This window comes from Polypterus senegalus, chromosome 17 (assembly GCF_016835505.1).
Source record: "Polypterus senegalus isolate Bchr_013 chromosome 17, ASM1683550v1, whole genome shotgun sequence".
NCBI classification, from domain to species: domain Eukaryota; kingdom Metazoa; phylum Chordata; class Cladistia; order Polypteriformes; family Polypteridae; genus Polypterus; species Polypterus senegalus.
Window position 1 is genome coordinate 8,212,744 of NC_053170.1, and position 18,184 is coordinate 8,230,927.

At 42.6% G+C, this 18,184-nt stretch overlaps 1 protein-coding gene across 2 annotated transcripts in view; it reads left to right on the forward strand.

The window, feature by feature from the left end:
* LOC120517763 (MAGUK p55 subfamily member 2-like) overlaps positions 1-18,184 on the forward strand; it is an 84,664-nt gene that overhangs the window by 23,420 nt on the left and 43,060 nt on the right. Inside the window, exon 1 of one of the 2 annotated variants that reach the window (XM_039740235.1) lies at positions 885-1,090. The exons of the other annotated variant lie outside the window; for it this stretch is intronic. Within the exon in view, the coding sequence (XP_039596169.1) occupies positions 955-1,090 (136 nt within the window). The 5' untranslated portion in view covers positions 885-954. Of the gene's footprint in view, positions 1-884; positions 1,091-18,184 lie in introns of those variants that run through there. 2 annotated transcript variants of the gene reach the window in all.

An 18,184-nucleotide genomic window follows, 5' to 3' on the forward strand; every position in this document is an offset into this window, starting at 1 on the left:
TGGGATTGGCTCCAGCAGACCCCTGTGTTCGGATTCAGCGGGTTGGAAAATGGATGTTATCTTGCACAAATTTAGCTGAATACTGTAATGAGAAAATCTGGTGCATGTTAAAATTATTTTTATTAAAGTCGCACACAAATTTATACAGTCCACACGTTTAACATAACCGGTCCCTCGTGGGGTTGGTCGTTCCTAGATAGGAACTATATAAAAATAAAGAAATAGAAAGAAGAAAGGCTGTGAGACTAACTACTGTATATTGGAGATATAGGTAGAAAGGACACTATATGATAAAGAAACAAAGTAGTGTTTAAAGACGAGATTGACAGAAAAGGCACTATATAATGCACAGAAAGTGTGACATGTTGAGTTCAAAACGCTTGTTGATTTTTAACATAATACGTTACGATGCATATACGGTATATGTGCAGCTTATACTTAGTAAAATAGTTAAGGATTGAACGTGTTAGAAGATCATTATGAGAAGCACATCAAGGGCACGGTGGCCGTTTGTGTGGCTCTGCTCACAGGGTGATGAACATTTTCAGTGCTTTGGAATTTATATAAATAAACTGCGCGCTCCTGTAACTTGTGCAGCACGTGTTGAGCCCTCCATATCATCATTCATGCTCCACAAACGTTTGACCCAATCAAGTGTTAAGGTTGTGGGGGCATTGTCAGCCATATGCCACAGATTGGGTGCCAGTGTTGTTTACTATGCGCGCTCTTTTGGATGCCACTGGTTATTGTGCGCACAAATACAGACGCCCGCGCGCGCGCGCGCGCACGCGTATCCACACTGGCCCCGCCCACTGGTCGCTCCACACAGCAAAGTGTTAACTGCGTCCTCTTCAGCTGCGCTCGCATCACTGAGACGAGAACTCTGCCGAGAGAGGCTGGCCTTGCTGGGCGGGGACGTTTGCTTCGTTTGTGACTGAAAAAAAGTAGAATGACATGGGCACAGTCCCCACCCCCAGCCCCCCTCCTTTGCTTTCTAGTAGCATGGCTGACAATCACCTTGGGAAATTAGAATTAGACGAGGGTTCTTTAAACTTGTCGGATGGCTGCGAGTCCAAGCTGAGCTGGGAAGGTAGGACCTGAAGCTGCGTTTTTTTTTTTCTTTTTCCGGAACGACTTGCGCGGCGACGAGCGGCTCATATCGACCGGCGTAGCGGGCTCAGGGTGAGCGTTTCCTGGCGGCTCCGTGCCGTTCCTTCATTGGAGGACTGGCGAGGTACACGCCGTTTGGTTCGGGGGCGATAACCTGAGGATGTGTTGCTTGCGTTCGCACCCTGAAGATGTTCACCGAACTGCAAGATTTTTTTTTTTTGTTCAGGCTCCCAAACTGAAAATCCTTCCGCTAAAAGGCATCGCCGCGCTAAATTGTTTATCCCATAATCACTTAATCTCTTCATTACAGGGCTATTGGTGATTTGGTTAATCTGCAATCCAATGCGCCGATGGAACGTTAATCCTCGACTGAGGCAATCCTTAGCTAATTATACGGATAATCGTTTATGGATTATTTTACCTATTTATCCGTTCAAATGTTAATGTATTCCTTTGCGTGCAAAATTCAATCTCTCCATCAATCTGTCTCGTAATTCTTTTGATCAGTTAAACTACTCATCCTCCGACTGTCTCATTTATTCATCTATAGGTGGAATTAAGTGGTGCCAGACAACTGCAGTCACTTTGAGGAATCCAATCGTCTCTCCATCTATTAATGCAGTTTCGGGGGCAAAAGCAGGAACCCACCATGGATGGGCCGCCCTCACTTCTTTCTGGGGCCCAATTAAACATTTCGAAGCTAGGAGAAGAAACTCGGGAGTGGCCGGACGAGAATTTACATCCTCAATGGGAGAACACGCAAACTGCACACAAACACTTGCCGGCCTGAGATTTGATGGAGTGCACTAGAACTCCAACCCTAACCACCATACTGCCATCTGGGAGCGTTTTATTGTCACTGGTCTTGATATTGGGGCATAACTAACGCATGTAAAACATCGTCTAACTTCTCGGGGTCCGACCCGCTTATGTAGCTCCCATTAGGTAGGAGACGTCCCTGATGTCTTTTGGCTCGTCAAATGCTCAAAGCACGAAGTTCAACGGGGCAATTATTCTTTTATATTTATTATTGCTAAGTAAGTAAATGTAAATTATAATTTACTAATTTATATATAAACACAATAATACTAATCATTTATGTACGTTTTGAAATCACTTTAGTCGTTTTTGTCTGGCGCCTCCTGACTTACCCCTGCAAGATAAATCCCCCCATATGGTATATCGTTTAACACAGCTTGATGGCGAGTTATGCAAGACATTGAGTTTTTTGAGGTCTTTCCCCGTTTTTGGCCATCTAGACCCCTCATTTTTAGGCTATGTTTGCTCCATATTTTGTGCAGGAAAAGGCGCCCCCTTTTTGGACTTATTGATTTTATTAAAATCATATAACATTCCATACAAATAAGTCAAGTTTTACATGACTTGGTTCGAAACAAATCAACTCCTACCCACGAGAAAGAGAGCTATAGGCCAGCAGAGTAAAACATTAAGCAAGTAAAAATAACAGACTCAGAATCAGAAATTAGGTGCAGTCCCTGCAGTGTCAAAATATAAATAAATATAATTACAAAAGGATAAGAAGAAATAATTTAGAACACATACATCCAACATAAGACCTTAATTGCACATGAAACACTTTTGCACAAGATGTCATCTATTACACTGCTGCATTGGAGGTGATGAGGTGGCATTCAGTGCCCTAATAGCAACAGGGTAGAAACTGCTATTCAGTCCATTAGTCTTTGTTTTGATGTTCCTATTATCTTTTGCCTGATGGCAACAGTTGGAACACATCATGAGCGCAGTGTGAGGAGACTTTTAAGATATTTTCCGCTTTCCTGAGGCAGCGAGAGCTGTGCAGTTCATCCAGAGAGGGTAAAGAACAGCCAATGATCTGCTGGGCCGACTTTAAGATCCGCTGAAGTGTTCTCCTCTGCGCTGTTGTGTAAGTAAATAGATAAATTAATAAATGAATCAAAATAAAATAAAGAGGGGAGAGAATCTGCTTCCTCAATCTAAATGCTTATTTTAAAATGTTATTGATCAAATCCTGCCAGGTTTTGAAAAAAGTTTTGTCCTCTAAGTGACAGTTTTGATAAAGTGTAAAGCAAGAGGTGTCTTAAGCAAAAATGATCAGAAAAACCTGGAAGTTGTGTGTGCCACATCAGCCGAATCCGGGGGGTGGCTACTCCTTTTCATAAAGGTTTGAAAAAAAAAATGGGAATTGTTAATACGTGAAGTGTCATTTAATGGTTGCTGATCAGAAATATGAACACAATTTTGATATTTGATTTTTTTAACTGGTGGTCTCTGTCCTCTAATGGCCACTCCCAGAAGGTTAAAAATGACAAATTTCAAACAAAAGCCTGTGGGGTGTCATTTTAGAGCACTTCAAGGTCACTGATTATGAATATGATGTTATTTTTGATCCTTTATTAGGGATGTAGCTCACTAGGGACAACCATCAGAGGGTGACAAATGTCACATTTTTAATCACAATCGACAGCATTTAGACGTTTCAAATTGAAGTGCATCTTCTAACCCAGCTCATCTTGTTGATCCTGTACTTCTACCTCAATGAAGTAAATCATCACGTTTCTCATGAGCACTTAGAATTAGGGCAGCTTACGTTAATTCAGGCTTATGATGATGATGATGATGATAGTGCTGTTTTAATTTTTAAAAGTTGTTTCCATGTCTGTCTGAGTCCACACATGTCTTTGCACAACCCAATTGTAGGGCAGATTTTGAGCAGATGTGACAAAGTCTAAGGAGAATAGAGTGGGATAAGCTGTTAAGTGTGGAGACAGTCGAGGAGCAGTAGATCAGGTTTACAAAAACTCCACAGTGGGCTATGTTTCCTGAAGAGGCATTAGCTCTCTTAGAAATGTGTTCTTTTGAAATTGCGGCATATTAAATAACTAAATAATATTGCAACATACCAGAAAAGGCGATATCCCTCCCATCGTGATTACGGTGGTACAAGAATCACATGAGAAAAAATATCTTTTAGCTTACATTTACTGACGGTTAACGCGGTTACAGACGGGAGGCAAATGTACAGACTTTTTATCCAGGTGGGAAGCTGGATCAACACAGCCTGCCATTTTTCGTCCCCACGCTGGGAGGTTTTTCGAAACTTTGTCGACACCGCCTCGAAGGTTCTGGCTGCTGTCCGAGCCTTTATACTGTTCTTCTTCAACTTGCTGGTCTTCTCTGTCTCCAAACAAGGGCTGAATTCCTCCTCCACAAAATACAGAAATATCATAGTGCTTATATGCCGGTTCTCATTCTCCCAATAAGGAAAGAAGATTTTGTGCTGACAGAGGACAGAAATACCCTATTCTGTGTTTAAGATGACTATACAAGCCTCCAGTTGTCTTTGGCTATCTAATCCAATGCCTGGCTAGCAGTTCTAACTGCTGAGCCCCTGTATGCCAAATTGCACATGTGAATAAAACTCATAACAGTATTGTCCAGATATAGTGACATAAAGAAACATGTAGTATAACAGGCTAATAAAGAGTTAAAAAAAAAGAAGCTGCAAAGGAAACAACAGATGAATAAGACGTATAAGACTAATAACTCCAAAGTGAATCGTAGGGCGTATGAGAACATGAGAGCAACCATTAAGGAGGATATCAGGGAGGCTAAAATGGAGTTGGTGAGGAGCATAGCAGATAAGGCGACAGACGACCCTAAGAGATTCTTTCAGTATTTTAGTAGTAAAAGAACAGACAAGGAGGAGGTCAAGTGCATCAGGAATAGCAAAGGGGAATTAAAAGATACAGACAGTGAAATAGTGGACGCTCTAAACTCACATTTTTCTGAGGTCTTCACAAGTGAGGAAGTGGATAATCGCTGAGTGGTAACAGGGACTACTAAGGAGGTACTGAGGGATTTGGAAATCGTAGAGAGAGAAGAGCTGCTGAGATTAAATAGGCTGAAATCAAACAAATCACCGGGACCAGATAATAGTTACCCTCGAGTTCTAAAGATGGCTAGCGAGTTCAGATATACACCCTTGAGACATACAGTGGTGTGAAAAACTATTTGCCCCCTTCCTGATTTCTTATTCTTTTGCATGTTTGTCACACAAAATGTTTCTGATCATCAAACACATTTAACCGTTAGTCAAATATAACACAAGTAAACACAAAATGCAGTTTTTAAATGATGGATTTTATTATTTAGGGAGAACAAAAAATCCAAACCTACATGGCCCTGTGTGGAAAAAGTAATTGCCCCCTGAACCTAATAACTGGTTGGGCCACCCTTAGCAGCAATAACTGCAATCAAGCGTTTGCCATAACTTGCAATGAGTCTTTTACAGCGCTCTGGAGGAACTTTGGCCCACTCATCTTTGCAGAATTGTTGTAATTCAGCTTTATTTGAGGGTTTTCTAGCATGAAGCGCCTTTTTAAGGTCATGCCATAGCATCTCAATTGGATTCAGGTCAGGACTTTGACTAGGCCACTCCAAAGTCTTCATTTTGTTTTTCTTCAGCCATTCAGAGGTGGATTTGCTGGTGTGTTTTGGGTCATTGTCCTGTTGCAGCACCCAAGATCGCTTCAGCTTGAGTTGACGAACAGATGGCCGGACATTCTCCTTCAGGATTTTTGGTAGACAGTAGAATTCATGGTTCCATCTATCACAGCAAGCCTTCCAGGTCCTGAAGCAGCAAAACAACCCCAGACCATCACACTACCACCACCATACTTTACTGTTGGTATGATGTTCTTTTTCTGAAATGCTGTGTTCATTTTACGCCAGATGTAAAGGGACATTTGCCTTCCAAAAAGTTCAACTTTTGTCTCATCAGTCCACAAGGTATTTTCCCAAAAGTCTTGGCAATCATTGAGATGTTTCTTAGCAAAATTGAGACGAGCCCTAATGTTCTTTTTGCATAACAGTGGTTTGCGTCTTGGAAATCTGCCATGCAGGCCGTTTTTGCCCAGTCTCTTTCTTATGGTGGAGTCGTGAACACTGACCTTAATTGAGGCAAGTGAGGCCTGCAGTTCTTAAGACGTTGTCCTGGGGTCTTTTGTGACCTCTCGGATGAGTCGTCTCTGCGCTCTTGGGGTAATTTTGGTCGGCCGGTCACTCCTGGGAAGGTTCACCACTGTTCCATGTTTTTGCCATTTGTGGATAATGGCTCTCACTGTGGTTCGCTGGAGTCCCAAAGCTTTAGAAATGGCTTTATAACCTTTACCAGACTGATAGATCTCAATTACTTCTGTTCTCATTTGTTCCTGAATTTCTTTGGATCTTGGCATGATGTCTAGCTTTTGAGATGCTTTTGGTCTACTTCTCTGTGTCAGGCAGCTCCTATTGAAGTGATTTCTTGATTCAAACAGGTGTGGCAGTAATCAGGCCTGGGGGTGGCTACGGAAATTGAACTCAGGTGTGATGCACCACAGTTAGGTGATTTTTGAACAAGGGGCAATTACTTTTTCACACAGGGCCATGTAGGTTTGGATTTTTTCTCCCTAAATAATAAAAACCATCATTTAAAACTGCATTTTGTGTTTACTTGTGTTATATTTGACTAATGGTTAAATGTGTTTGATGATCAGAAACATTTTGTGTGACAAACATGCAAAAGAATAAGAAATCAGGAAGGGGGCAAATAGTTTTTCACACCACTGTATTTATAGGAAGTCACCGCGCACTGGAGAGATTCCGGACGGAAAAATGTCATATATCATCCTGTTATATAAAAAGGGTGACAGGGTAGAAGCAACTGTAGGCCAGTAAGCTTAACATGCATCACTGGAAAATTAATGGAAGGAATTATTATAGAGAAGATTGAGCAACACATGGCAAGGACAGGAGTTTGAATGGACAGTCAGTGAGGGACCGGAAGAGGGAAGTCATGTTTTACAAACATGTTGGAATTCTATGAGGGAACAACAAAAGGATACAACCAGAGTGGAGCTCATGAGATTATTGATCGTGACTTTCAGAAAGCATTTGATAAGGTGCCACATGAGAGGGTGGGCATCAAACTAAAAGAAGTGGCAGTTCAGGGTGTGGGGTGTAGGTGGGTGCAGAATTGGCTCAGACACAGGAAGCAGAGGCTGATGGTGTGAGGAACCTCATCAGAATTGGCTGATGTTAAGAGTGGTGACCAGCAGGGGGCAGTGCTGGGGCCGCTGCTGTTTTTAATATATTAAAATGATTTAGATAGGTATATAAGTAACAAGCTGGTTACGTTTCCAAATGATACCAAGATAGGTGGCTTGGCAGATAATCTGGAATCCATTAAATCATCACAGAAGGACCTGGACAGCAGACAGACTGCGGTCTGAAAATCAAAAGGCAACCTTCTAAGAAGGACTTAGTAGTCATAGAGGACTCTGAGATATCAACCTCCATACAGTGTTCAGAAGCCATTAAGAAGGCTAACAGACTGTCCGATTATATAGCGCCTTGACGTGTGGAGTACAAGTCACAGGAGGTTCTGCTCAAGCTTTATAACACACTGGTGAGGCCTCATCTGGAGTCCTGTGTGCAGTTTGGGTCTCCAGGCTACAAAAAGGACATAACAGCACAACAGAAGGTCCAGAGAAGAGCGACTAGGCTGACTCAGGGACTACAGGGGATGAGTTGTGAGGAAAGATTAAACGGAGGAGACCTGACTGAAGTGTTTAAAATGCTGAAGGGAATTAGTCCAGTGAATCGAGTCGGTGACTTTGAAATGAGTTCATCAAGAACTCATTATGTTAAGTTTAGATTTCGCACAAATGTTAGAATTTTTTTTTTTTTTTTTTAACATAGAACCACAGACACTTGGAATAAGTGACCAAGTCGTGTGTTGGACAGTAGGTCTTTAAGGATCTTCAAAAATTGATGTGATGTCATTTTGGATTATCAGGTGAACAGGATGGATGAGCTTGTTGGTCTGAATGGCCTGTTCTCATCACAACTGTTCTAATATGTGTTGGGTTGATTTGTGATTCTGAATTGATCCAGTGGGGGTCCACAGCTTCCAGCCTCAAGGCCCAGACCTTCAGGTCAGATTTCAGGCTACCCTTTATCTATTGTTATCACATTATTACTTATTGGGCTGATGTCTTTATCCAAGGAGACTCATGCAACCAGAATGCATTGCAATCGCTTGAATACCTTGTTAAACGTTTGGGCCACCGGTGGGTCAAGTGACTCGCTCAGGGTCACACATTGAATCAGAAACAGAAACTGAAGCAGTGTCTTAGCCACTTTACACCTCTGTAATAGAGAAAAAACAAGTTAGACAAGTCAGAAAGTAAATGGCATGGTGCATTCGGGGAGTTGAAGGCTTTAAAATGGGGGCTGCCAATACATAAAGGCTCTGTCATATTACAAGACTTTTCCATCAGTTTTTCAGTAGCGGACTTCATTTATGTATTCTTAGAGAGTCGGGGGCTGCCATGTAGTCTGACATTCCCAGAGACTCGGCCCGATCAGTCTGTGTCTCTCCCTGAGTGTCAAACTGGTTTGATGTTGTCTGAAGTCGTAGGGGCGGATCTGCTTGTGCATGTGAGAGCTGACAACCAATGAGCACTCGGCTGCAAGGGCAATGCATAGAATGCACCTATGAGGAATAAGGAATGTGGGGGGCTTGGACCTCACAAACACATCAGGCTTTTTCTGATTGATTAATGGATGTGAAAGGCACTATATAGGGTGGTCCAGATCTAATTTTGCAACTATGAAAAGGCGAACACATCGCACCCGCTGTTAGACTGACAACCATCTCCCTGCCATTTTGGAATGCAGGGCAGGTGCTGCCATCTATCAGCAACAAAAATATTTTTGTGAATTCTCTATGTAATAAACTTAATAAGTTGTAGCGTAATGAAAATTGCATAATTAGATAGAGAGATAGATACTTTATTAATCCCAAGGGGAAATTCACATAATCCAGCAGCAGCATACTACAACAACAACAACATTTATTTCTATAGCACATTTTCATACAAAAAGTAGCTCAAAGTGCTTTACATAATGAAGAATAGAAAAATAAAAGACACAGTAAGAAAATTAAAATAAGTCAACATTAATTAACATAGAATAAGAGTAAGTCCGATGGCCAGGGTGGACAGAAAAAACAAAAAAACTCCAGACGGCTGGAGAAAAAATAAAATCTGTAGGGATTCCAGACCAAGAGACCACCCAGTCCCTCTGGGCATTCTACCTCACATAAATGAAACAATCCTATTTGGATTTAGGGTTCTCACAGAAGGACTTGATGATGACGGTCACGTAGACTTCTGGCTTTTAATCCGTCCATCATTGTTGGAGCATCATCATGATAGCAGGACTACAGGTACCTGGGGGTACACATCGGCAGTAAACTGGACTGGTCCAAGAACACCAACACGGTTTTCAAGAAAGGGCAGAGCCGACTTTACCTACTGAGGAGGCTCAGGTCTTCCAATGTCTGTAGGACAATGCTGACTATGTTCTATCACTCTGTGGTAGAGAGTGTGGTGTTTTTTGCAGCTGTTTGTTGGGGCGGAGGGCTGAAGACGGCTGAGGCCAACAGGCTGAACAAACTGATTAAAAAGGCTGGTTCTGTCCTGGGTAGTCAGACTGGAGAACCTGGCGTAGGTGTCTGAGAGGAGAATGCTGATAAAGCTTCTCGGTATCATGGATAACCCCTCTCACCCCATGCATGCCTCCTTAATGGGTCATCGGAGCACACATAGCAAAAGACTCATGGCCTCCAAGTGTAGAACTGAATGCCGCAGGAAATCTTTTCTACCTGTGGCAATAAGACTGTAGAATTCTTCCTCATTCTGTAGGTGATCCTTCTCATCATCACATGCTGCTATCTCATTTTTATTTTATAGCATAAACACTAGCCACTTTTCATTACCGCTTGCACTAATAATCTGTAATTTTATTATATCTGTTATAGTTTTGTTATAGTTATATAGTATATATTATACTATATATTATATAGTTATAATACAAACTATTTGTTATAGTTATTTGATATTTTGTTTAGAGTTATTTTGTTATTCTGTTTATTTAGTTATTCTGTTTGCACTATTATTACTGATCTTTTTTTTTTATTACCTTATCTTTATTCCTCTTGTTGCACTGAGCATTTATATGATAAAAGAATTTCCCTCGGGATCAATAAAGTTTCTATCTATCTATGCTTTGAGTAGGTGGTGGTGGCACCACAAAGAAACCGGAAAAAGAAACAGAAGAGAGAGTAGGGGTCAGTACGGATTTTAGAGCCATGAATAGTTATTATGATGAATTGAACATACAGAGTATCAGGATTAAGTTAAAGTGAAGTTAGGAGAATATTGTAATTTCTTCCGCGTAACATCTTGGTAGAATCCATTTCATCGGCAGTAGTAAGCATTTTTCTAATTAATTCTTGTGCTATCGATTCACCAATCAGTGCGAGAGGCGTGTTAGAGCCCACCCTCTCAACTTTGACGAGTGAAAGTGACAGTTTTATTTCAAGCCGTATTTCATGACGGTTTGCAGGAATTACGGACAAAATGAAATAAATAAGCAACGAAAACATATTTTGTGACACATTTATTTATTTATCCTCTCATTTCATGACACATTTATTTATTAAGGCTCTCATTTCATGACACATTTATTTATTTATGCTCACATTTCACAGTACTTTTATTTATTTACGCATTTATTTATTTATTTCATTTTGTCCGAAATATTCCTCCATAGGGCGGCACGGTGGCGCAGTGGTAAGTTAGGAGACCGGGTTCGCTTCCGGGTCCTCCCTGCGTGGAGTTTGCATGTTCTCCCGTGTCTGCGTGGGTTTCCTGTCGGTTCCTCCCACAATCCAAAGACATGCAGGTTAGGTGGATTGGCGATTCTAAATTGGCCCTAGTGTGTGCTTGGTGTGTGGGTGTGTTTGTGTGTGTCCTGTGGTGGGTTGGCACCCTGCCCAGGATTGGTTCCTGCCTTGTGCCCTGTGTTGGCTGGGATTGGCTCCGGCAGACCCCCGTGACCCTGTCTTCGGATTCAGCGGGTTAGAAAATGGATGGATGGATGGATATTCCTCCATAGGAGAAGGCCATGTTACAGTAACGTGTTTTCAGCAGTGTGTTAAAGTGCTCCACCGTATCAGCCTGGTGAATTCCTATTGGCAGGCTATTCCAGATTTTAGGTGCATAACAGCAGAAGGCCGCCTGCCCGCCTCACCACTTCTTTTAAGTTTTGTTCTTGGAATTCTAAGGAGACACTCATTTGATGATCTAAGGTTACGATTTGGAATATAAGGTGTCAGACATTCCGATATATAAGATGGAGCAGATTATTTAAGGCTTTATAAACCATAAGCAGAATTTTACAGTCAATCCTGAATGACACAGGTAACCAGTGTAGTGACATCAAAACTGGAGAAATGTGCTCAGATTTTCTTTTCTGCTAGTTAGGATTCTAGCAGCTCCATTCTGCACTTGTTGTCTTTTTTGGGTAGTCCTGAGAGGAGTGCGTTACAGTAATCTAGTCGACTGAAAACAAAAGCGTGAACTAATTTCTCAGCATCTTTCAGTGATATAAGAGGTCTAACTTTACTTATGTTTCTTAAGTGAAAAAATGCTGTCCTAGTGGTCTGATTAATATGCGATTTAAAATTCAGATTACAGTCAACAATCACCCCTAAGCTTTTTACCTCCGTCTTGACTTTTAATCCTAATGTATCCAGTTTATTTCTAATAGCCTCATTGTATCCATTATTGCCAATACTTTTTTTGTACTGATACAAAAAAAAAATATATATTAAAGAGTAATAAAAATGCAGGTAAAAACAGACAATAACTTTGAAAAATGTTAACGTTTACCCCCCCGGGTGGATTTGAAGAGTCGCATAGTGTGGGGTCTCCTCAGTCGGTCAGTAGAGCTGCTCCTCTGTCTGGAGATGATCCTGTTCAGTGGATGCAGTGGATTCTCCATGATTAACAGGAGCCTGCTCAGCGCCCGTTGCTCTGCCACGGATGTCAAACTGTCCAGCTCCATGCCTACAATAGAGCCTGCCTTCCTCACCAGTTTGTCCAGATGTGAGGTGTCCCTCTTCTTTATGCTGCCTCCCAGCACACCACCGCGTAGAAGAGGCGCTCGCCTCAACGTCTGATAGAACATCTGCAGCATCTTATAGCAGATGTTGAAGGACGCCAGCCTTCTAATGAAGTATAGTCGTCTCTGTCCTCTCTTGCACAGAGCATCAGTATTGGCAGTCCAGTCCAATTTATCATCCAGCTGCACTCCCAGGTATTTATAGGTCTGCACCCTCTGCACAGTCACCTCTGATGATCACGGGGTCCATGAGGGGCCTGGGCCTCCTAAAATCCACCACCAGCTCCTTGGTTTTGCTGGTGTTCAGGTGTAGGTGGTTTGAGTCGCACCATTTAACAAAGTCCTTGATTAGGTTCCTATACTCCTCCTCCTGCCCACTCCTGATGCAGCCCACCATAGCAGTGTCGTCAGTGAACTTTTGCACGTGGCAGGACTCCGAGTTGTATTGGAAGTCTGATGTATGTTGGCTGAACAGGACTGGAGAAAGTCCAGTCCACTGCGGCGCTCCTATGTTGCTGACCACAATGTCAGACCTGCAGTTCCCAAGATGCACTTACTGAGGTCTGTCTGTAAGATAGTCCACGATCCATGCCGCCAGGTGTGAATCTACTCCCATCTCTGTCAGTTTGTCCCTGAGGAGCAGAGGTTGATGGTGTTGAAGGCGCTAGAGAAGTCCAGGAACATAATTCTTACAGCACCACTGCCTTTGTCCAAGTGGGAGAGGCATCGGTGTAGCATATAGATGATGGCATCCTCCGCTCCCACCTTCTCCTGGTATGCAAACTGCAGAGGGTCGAGGACGTGGCGGACCTGTGGCCTCAGGTGGTGAGGCAGCAGCCGCTCAATGGTCTTCATCACATGTGACGTCAGAGCGACAGGCCGGAAGTCATTCAGCTCACTAGGACGTGATACCTTTGGGACTGGGGTGATGCAAGATGTTTTCCAAAGCCTCAGGACTCTCCCTGTTCCAGGCTCAGGTTGAAGATGTGCTGCAGAGGACTCCCCAGTTCTAACGCACAGGCCTTCAGCAGTCGTGGCGATACTCCATCTGGACCCGCTGCTTTGTTGGCACGAAGTCTCCTCAGTTCTCTGCTTACCTGGGCTTCTGTAATTGTGGGTGGGATGTCTCTCTTATGCTGGTAACAGCAGCAGGATGGGTGGAGGGTGCAGTACTCCGAGGTGAGAGTGGGTTAGGGAGGTCAAACCTGTTAAAGAAGTTGTTCATTTGGTTTGCTTTCTCCATGTCTCTCTCGATGGTGGCACCCCGCTTTGAGCTGCAGCCAGTGATGATCTTAGATCTGGACCACCCTATATAAAAGATAGATAAATCTGTATTTGTCCCCTTAGTGGAAATATGGCATTTTACAGAAGCTCTTTAATAAATAAATAAACACACACACCCACCACGAATGACTAAAAAGAAACTAGCTGTTATATTTTCAATCAGAGTTGTAGGCTCAGTATGGCTGTGAAAACAGCAGGGCTGAACGAGAAATATAATAATTGGGTTGAAAGATTTAGCGCAGGACGATCTGGTTGACCACCAGCATGGCGCACACAAACCCACACCGACAAGGCGAATGCCTTCATCACAGAAAACCGATGGATTGCGTTGTCCGCTGTGGCTGCACTTAACATACTGTGCGATGACTTGTAGTAGACCTACCGTAAAAGTTGCGCTATATGGGTACGCAAACAGCTTACTAATGTGCAGAAGCCAACATCCTTCGATGGATTTCAGCAGGTTTCACTCTCTCAAATCTCACTACGGTGCGTTGTTCAACAATGGGGTAATCCCGCAGCTGAGCATCCATGTTCGTTTAACTTTGGCTTCAGCAACAATGCAGAGCGCTGAGATGCGCGTGTTCGAACTACCCATAAGCCCCCGCGAACGCGTTGTGCTGCGTCAGCTTCTATACCTTGCGATTACCACACGTAATTTTTAAGTTGTCTTTGTATTTTCGTACAAATGGCTAAAAGAAATGGAAATAAACAATTAATTTTAATGTAAACTTAAGAGAATTTTGTTCTTACATAACCTATGGATTGGTAAACTTTAGAAAATGCCAGTGCCTGCGCTTTAAGAAAGCAGCATCGTGTTGGTCGAAGCCCCTATGAAGACCTAAGAGGGGGCCCGTGGAGCTGACGCGCACTGCTTTAGTTTCCAAATTGGGGCCCCGTGGTGTCCATAGCGTGTACTGTACTAGTGGCGGTGGGCGAAAGGATCCTTAGCGCGCCGCTTGAATTAGTCCATAGCACGCCCCATTGACTAAAACGGCGCCCCTCGTTCGGACGTAATCGAAAGGTGCGGAGTGGGGCGCCCCTTAAGTCGCCTAATCAATCAATCAATCAACATTTATTTATATAGCACATTTTCATACAAAAAAATGTAGCTCAAAGTGCTTTACAAAATGAATAGAAAAATAGAAGACACAATAAAAAATAAACATAAGTCAACATTAATTAACATAGAATAAGGTCCGATGGCCAGGGTGGACAGAAAAAACAAAACAAAAAAAAACTCCAAATGCTGGAGAAAAAAATAAAATCTGTAGGGGTTCCAGACCAAGAGACCGCCCAGTCCCCTCTGGGCAATCTACCTAACATAAGTCAAACAGTCCTCTTTGTATTTAGGGTTTAATGGATGGACCCGCTCTGGCGCCCGTGAGTCTTCACGTTTGAACTGAAGGCGCCTCACTGATTGACATGCCCTACTTACACTTTTGGGGTTTAATTTCCAAGTGAGCACCAGAACTGAGCGCGTGAACTGTAATTAGCGCCGCCGCGCTTCATAGTGCATCCCGCTGTTCCTTCGCAATTCATGGCTCTGACAGCTTCTGGTAAACGTGTCTGCGACTGTGGAAGCGTACCGTATATACTGTAATTTCAGAGACCTGCGCCCGATGGAGTTTGAGGGGTAGGCATGTGGGCACACGATGCCAAGTAGTAGGCAATTAAGAGCTCCAGCAACCAGAAAGGAAAGGGGACCGCTGCCAGCTGCAAAAGTAGCCGTGTGACAGACCGGCGCACCCACGGCATTTTTAACGAGTCTTGGTGTTGATCTCTGAGGATACGGGCATTGCCATTGGAGCTAAACGGGGCGAAAAGGGAAAGGTGGAAAGCAAATCTACTCCGATTCTAAAAGGCATCTAAAGAATGTGCTCTAACAGTGAATGATTCAAAACATTTTACAGTAAGGGACAGGACAGGAATCATTTATGTATGGCGTGTCACTAAATCACAAGACATTCTTACAGCTCAAATATAGACAAAATATAGAATCACCCGGGGTATCTAAAGGAAACAAATACACAAACACAGAGATAACATATAGATAGATATAGCTATGAAAGGCACTATATAATTGATAGACAGATGTGAAAGGCATTATATCATAGATAGACAGATAGATGTGAAAGGCACTATATAATAGATAGATAGATAGATGGATGTGAAAGGCACTAATCTACTTTTTGTAATGCCCCAATTCTCTATGTGCCTGTGGTCTATCCACCTGGTCACACTATCTATTGATCTGTCATTTCATTTTACTGTATATAGTGCCTTTCATATCTATCTATCTATTATATAGTGCCTTTCATATCTATTGTGGCAGCACAGTGGCGCAGTGGTAGCGCTGCTGCCTCACAGTATGGAATCCTGGGTCCGCTTCCTAGGTCCTCCCTGCGTGGAGATTGCATGTTCTCGCCGTGTCTGCATGGGTTTCCTCCGGGTGCTCCCTTTTCCTCCCACAGTCCAAAGACATGCAGGTTAGGTGTATTGGTGATCCTAAATTGTCCTTAGTGTGTGCTTAGTGTGTGTGTGTGTGTGTGTGTGTCCTGTGGTGGGCTGGCGCCCTGCCTGGGATTTGTTCCTGCCTTGTGCCCTGTGTTGGCTAGGATTGGCTCCAGCAGACCCCTGTGACCCTGTGTTAGGATATAGCGGGTTGGGAAAATGACTGACTGACATCTATCTATCTATCTATCTATCTATCTATCTATCTATCTATCTATCTATCTATCTATCTATCTATCTATCTATCTATCTATCTATCTATCTATCATTTTAGAAGGGATGGTGCAGTGTTAGCCCTGCTGCTTAGGAGATGAGGGTTCATGTCTTCGCTGTTCCTCATGTAGAGTTTGCTGTTCTCCGCAGGTCCATTGGGGTTTCCTCTCATAATGCAAAGACACGTAGGTGTGGTGAATTGGCATTGCTGTACTGAATTATGTGAGTGTGTTGTGTGTTTGCCCTGTAAAGGACTGATGCCCTTTCTGAGGAGGGTTCCTGCCATACACCCTATCATTGCTGGGTGTATTATTGCTGTCTTAGGAAGATGGATGGATGACATAATCTACCTTAATAAAATGACAAGTGTCTATGTATTTGTGTGTCTGTTGGGTGGCTGTGTCTCTGTCATTCCAACAGATGGCACATCACAAACATCTGGAGTAAACCATCTTATTACAACAAATGTTTGTTATGCACCATCTGTTGGAATGTCAAATGCAATGCATTTTATTACTACATGCTACACAAAATACATTCCAGTAGACAGTGTACTGCAAATGTTAATGCCAAGGTCTATGGTGATTATTTCGATTTCAACTTGCCTTAGACAGGTAGCACAGCTAATTTTATACATTAAGAAACAGGCAGTAAAAAACATATTTTATTTACAGTATTTATGTATGTCTGCGGTGGGTTGGCACCCTGCCTGGGATTGGTTCCTGCCTTGTGCCCTGTGTTCGCTGGGATTGGCTCCAGCAGACCCCCGTGACCCTGTGTTCGGATACAGCGGGTTGGATAATGGATGGATGGATATTTATGTATGTTTTTTTTAATTTATTTTCTGATCTCCCAATACATTTATTTTATTTATTTATGTACTTACTTATTTATTTATTGTTGTGTTTTATTTTTCTTCCATACAAAGTGCCAGAGGGCTGTTCCACGATGCGAGCTAACCTCAAAATCCAGGCTTATTTCGATAATCCCGGTTTAATTTCTCGAAATTCGGTTCCACGAACGAGGCTAACCTGAAGCTCCGCTTAATTACTATGCCAACATATGCTCTTGGACAAGCCTGCTCCGTGGCAGGTTAGTTGTGAAGCTTAGTTTAGCTTGATGAATATGATTGGACAAGCCATGTGATGTCACAGCACGACATTCTGCGGGGCTGGGATTATTCTGCTGCTGTTCACTCCCTCTTTCGCACACATCGACCCTCCAATATAAAATTATTACAGATTACATGCAGGCGATTCTAATTACTTAGAAAGTATAAAATGACAAGGAGTGCATTGAAGGCTTTTACATGAATAACCATGGCGTGCCCATTTATTCATAATCCAGTTGATGAGGGAGCGAGGCTCATTCGTAGAGCTTTAAGGCAACAGGTTCCACAATTACTTCGGCCCAGGATAGATCCGTTGCATTTTGCGGATGATTATTTATACGAGCGCTATAGATTTAGTAGACACAGTATTGCATATTTGTGTCAGTTATTGGAACCTTACATTTCTAAAACACACGTCGCTCTAAAGCCCTTACGGTTGCACAGTCTTTGTGTATCGCTTTGCGTTATTTTGCCAGTGGTTCATTTCTGTACAGTGTGGGGGATGCTGAACATTTAAGCAAAGCTACAGTGTGCCGTGAAATCAGGAAGGTTTGCGTTGCATTAAAGTCCTTTTAAATATATTCATTACCTTTCCTGGCCACCGAGGAATTCTTGCCATTAAGGAAACTTTCTTTGGAATTAATGGTGCTTAATCTTTAAACATCTACTCATTTACAGCACATAAATCATTACCTGATAAGTAACTGAATTTAATTTGTCAGGCTTTCCTAACGTCATTGGAGCCATTGACTGTACACACGTGAGGATAAAGGCTCCAGCAGGTCCAACAGAGCCTGATTACATAAACCGCAAATCATATCACAGTATTAATGTACAGGTAAGTACTGATAATATCTCACATTTATATACAAGAGGTGAAAGTGTAGTCGTCCAACATTAGCAATGTATGTCATTACCATTTCCTAAAATGTTTCAGATGGT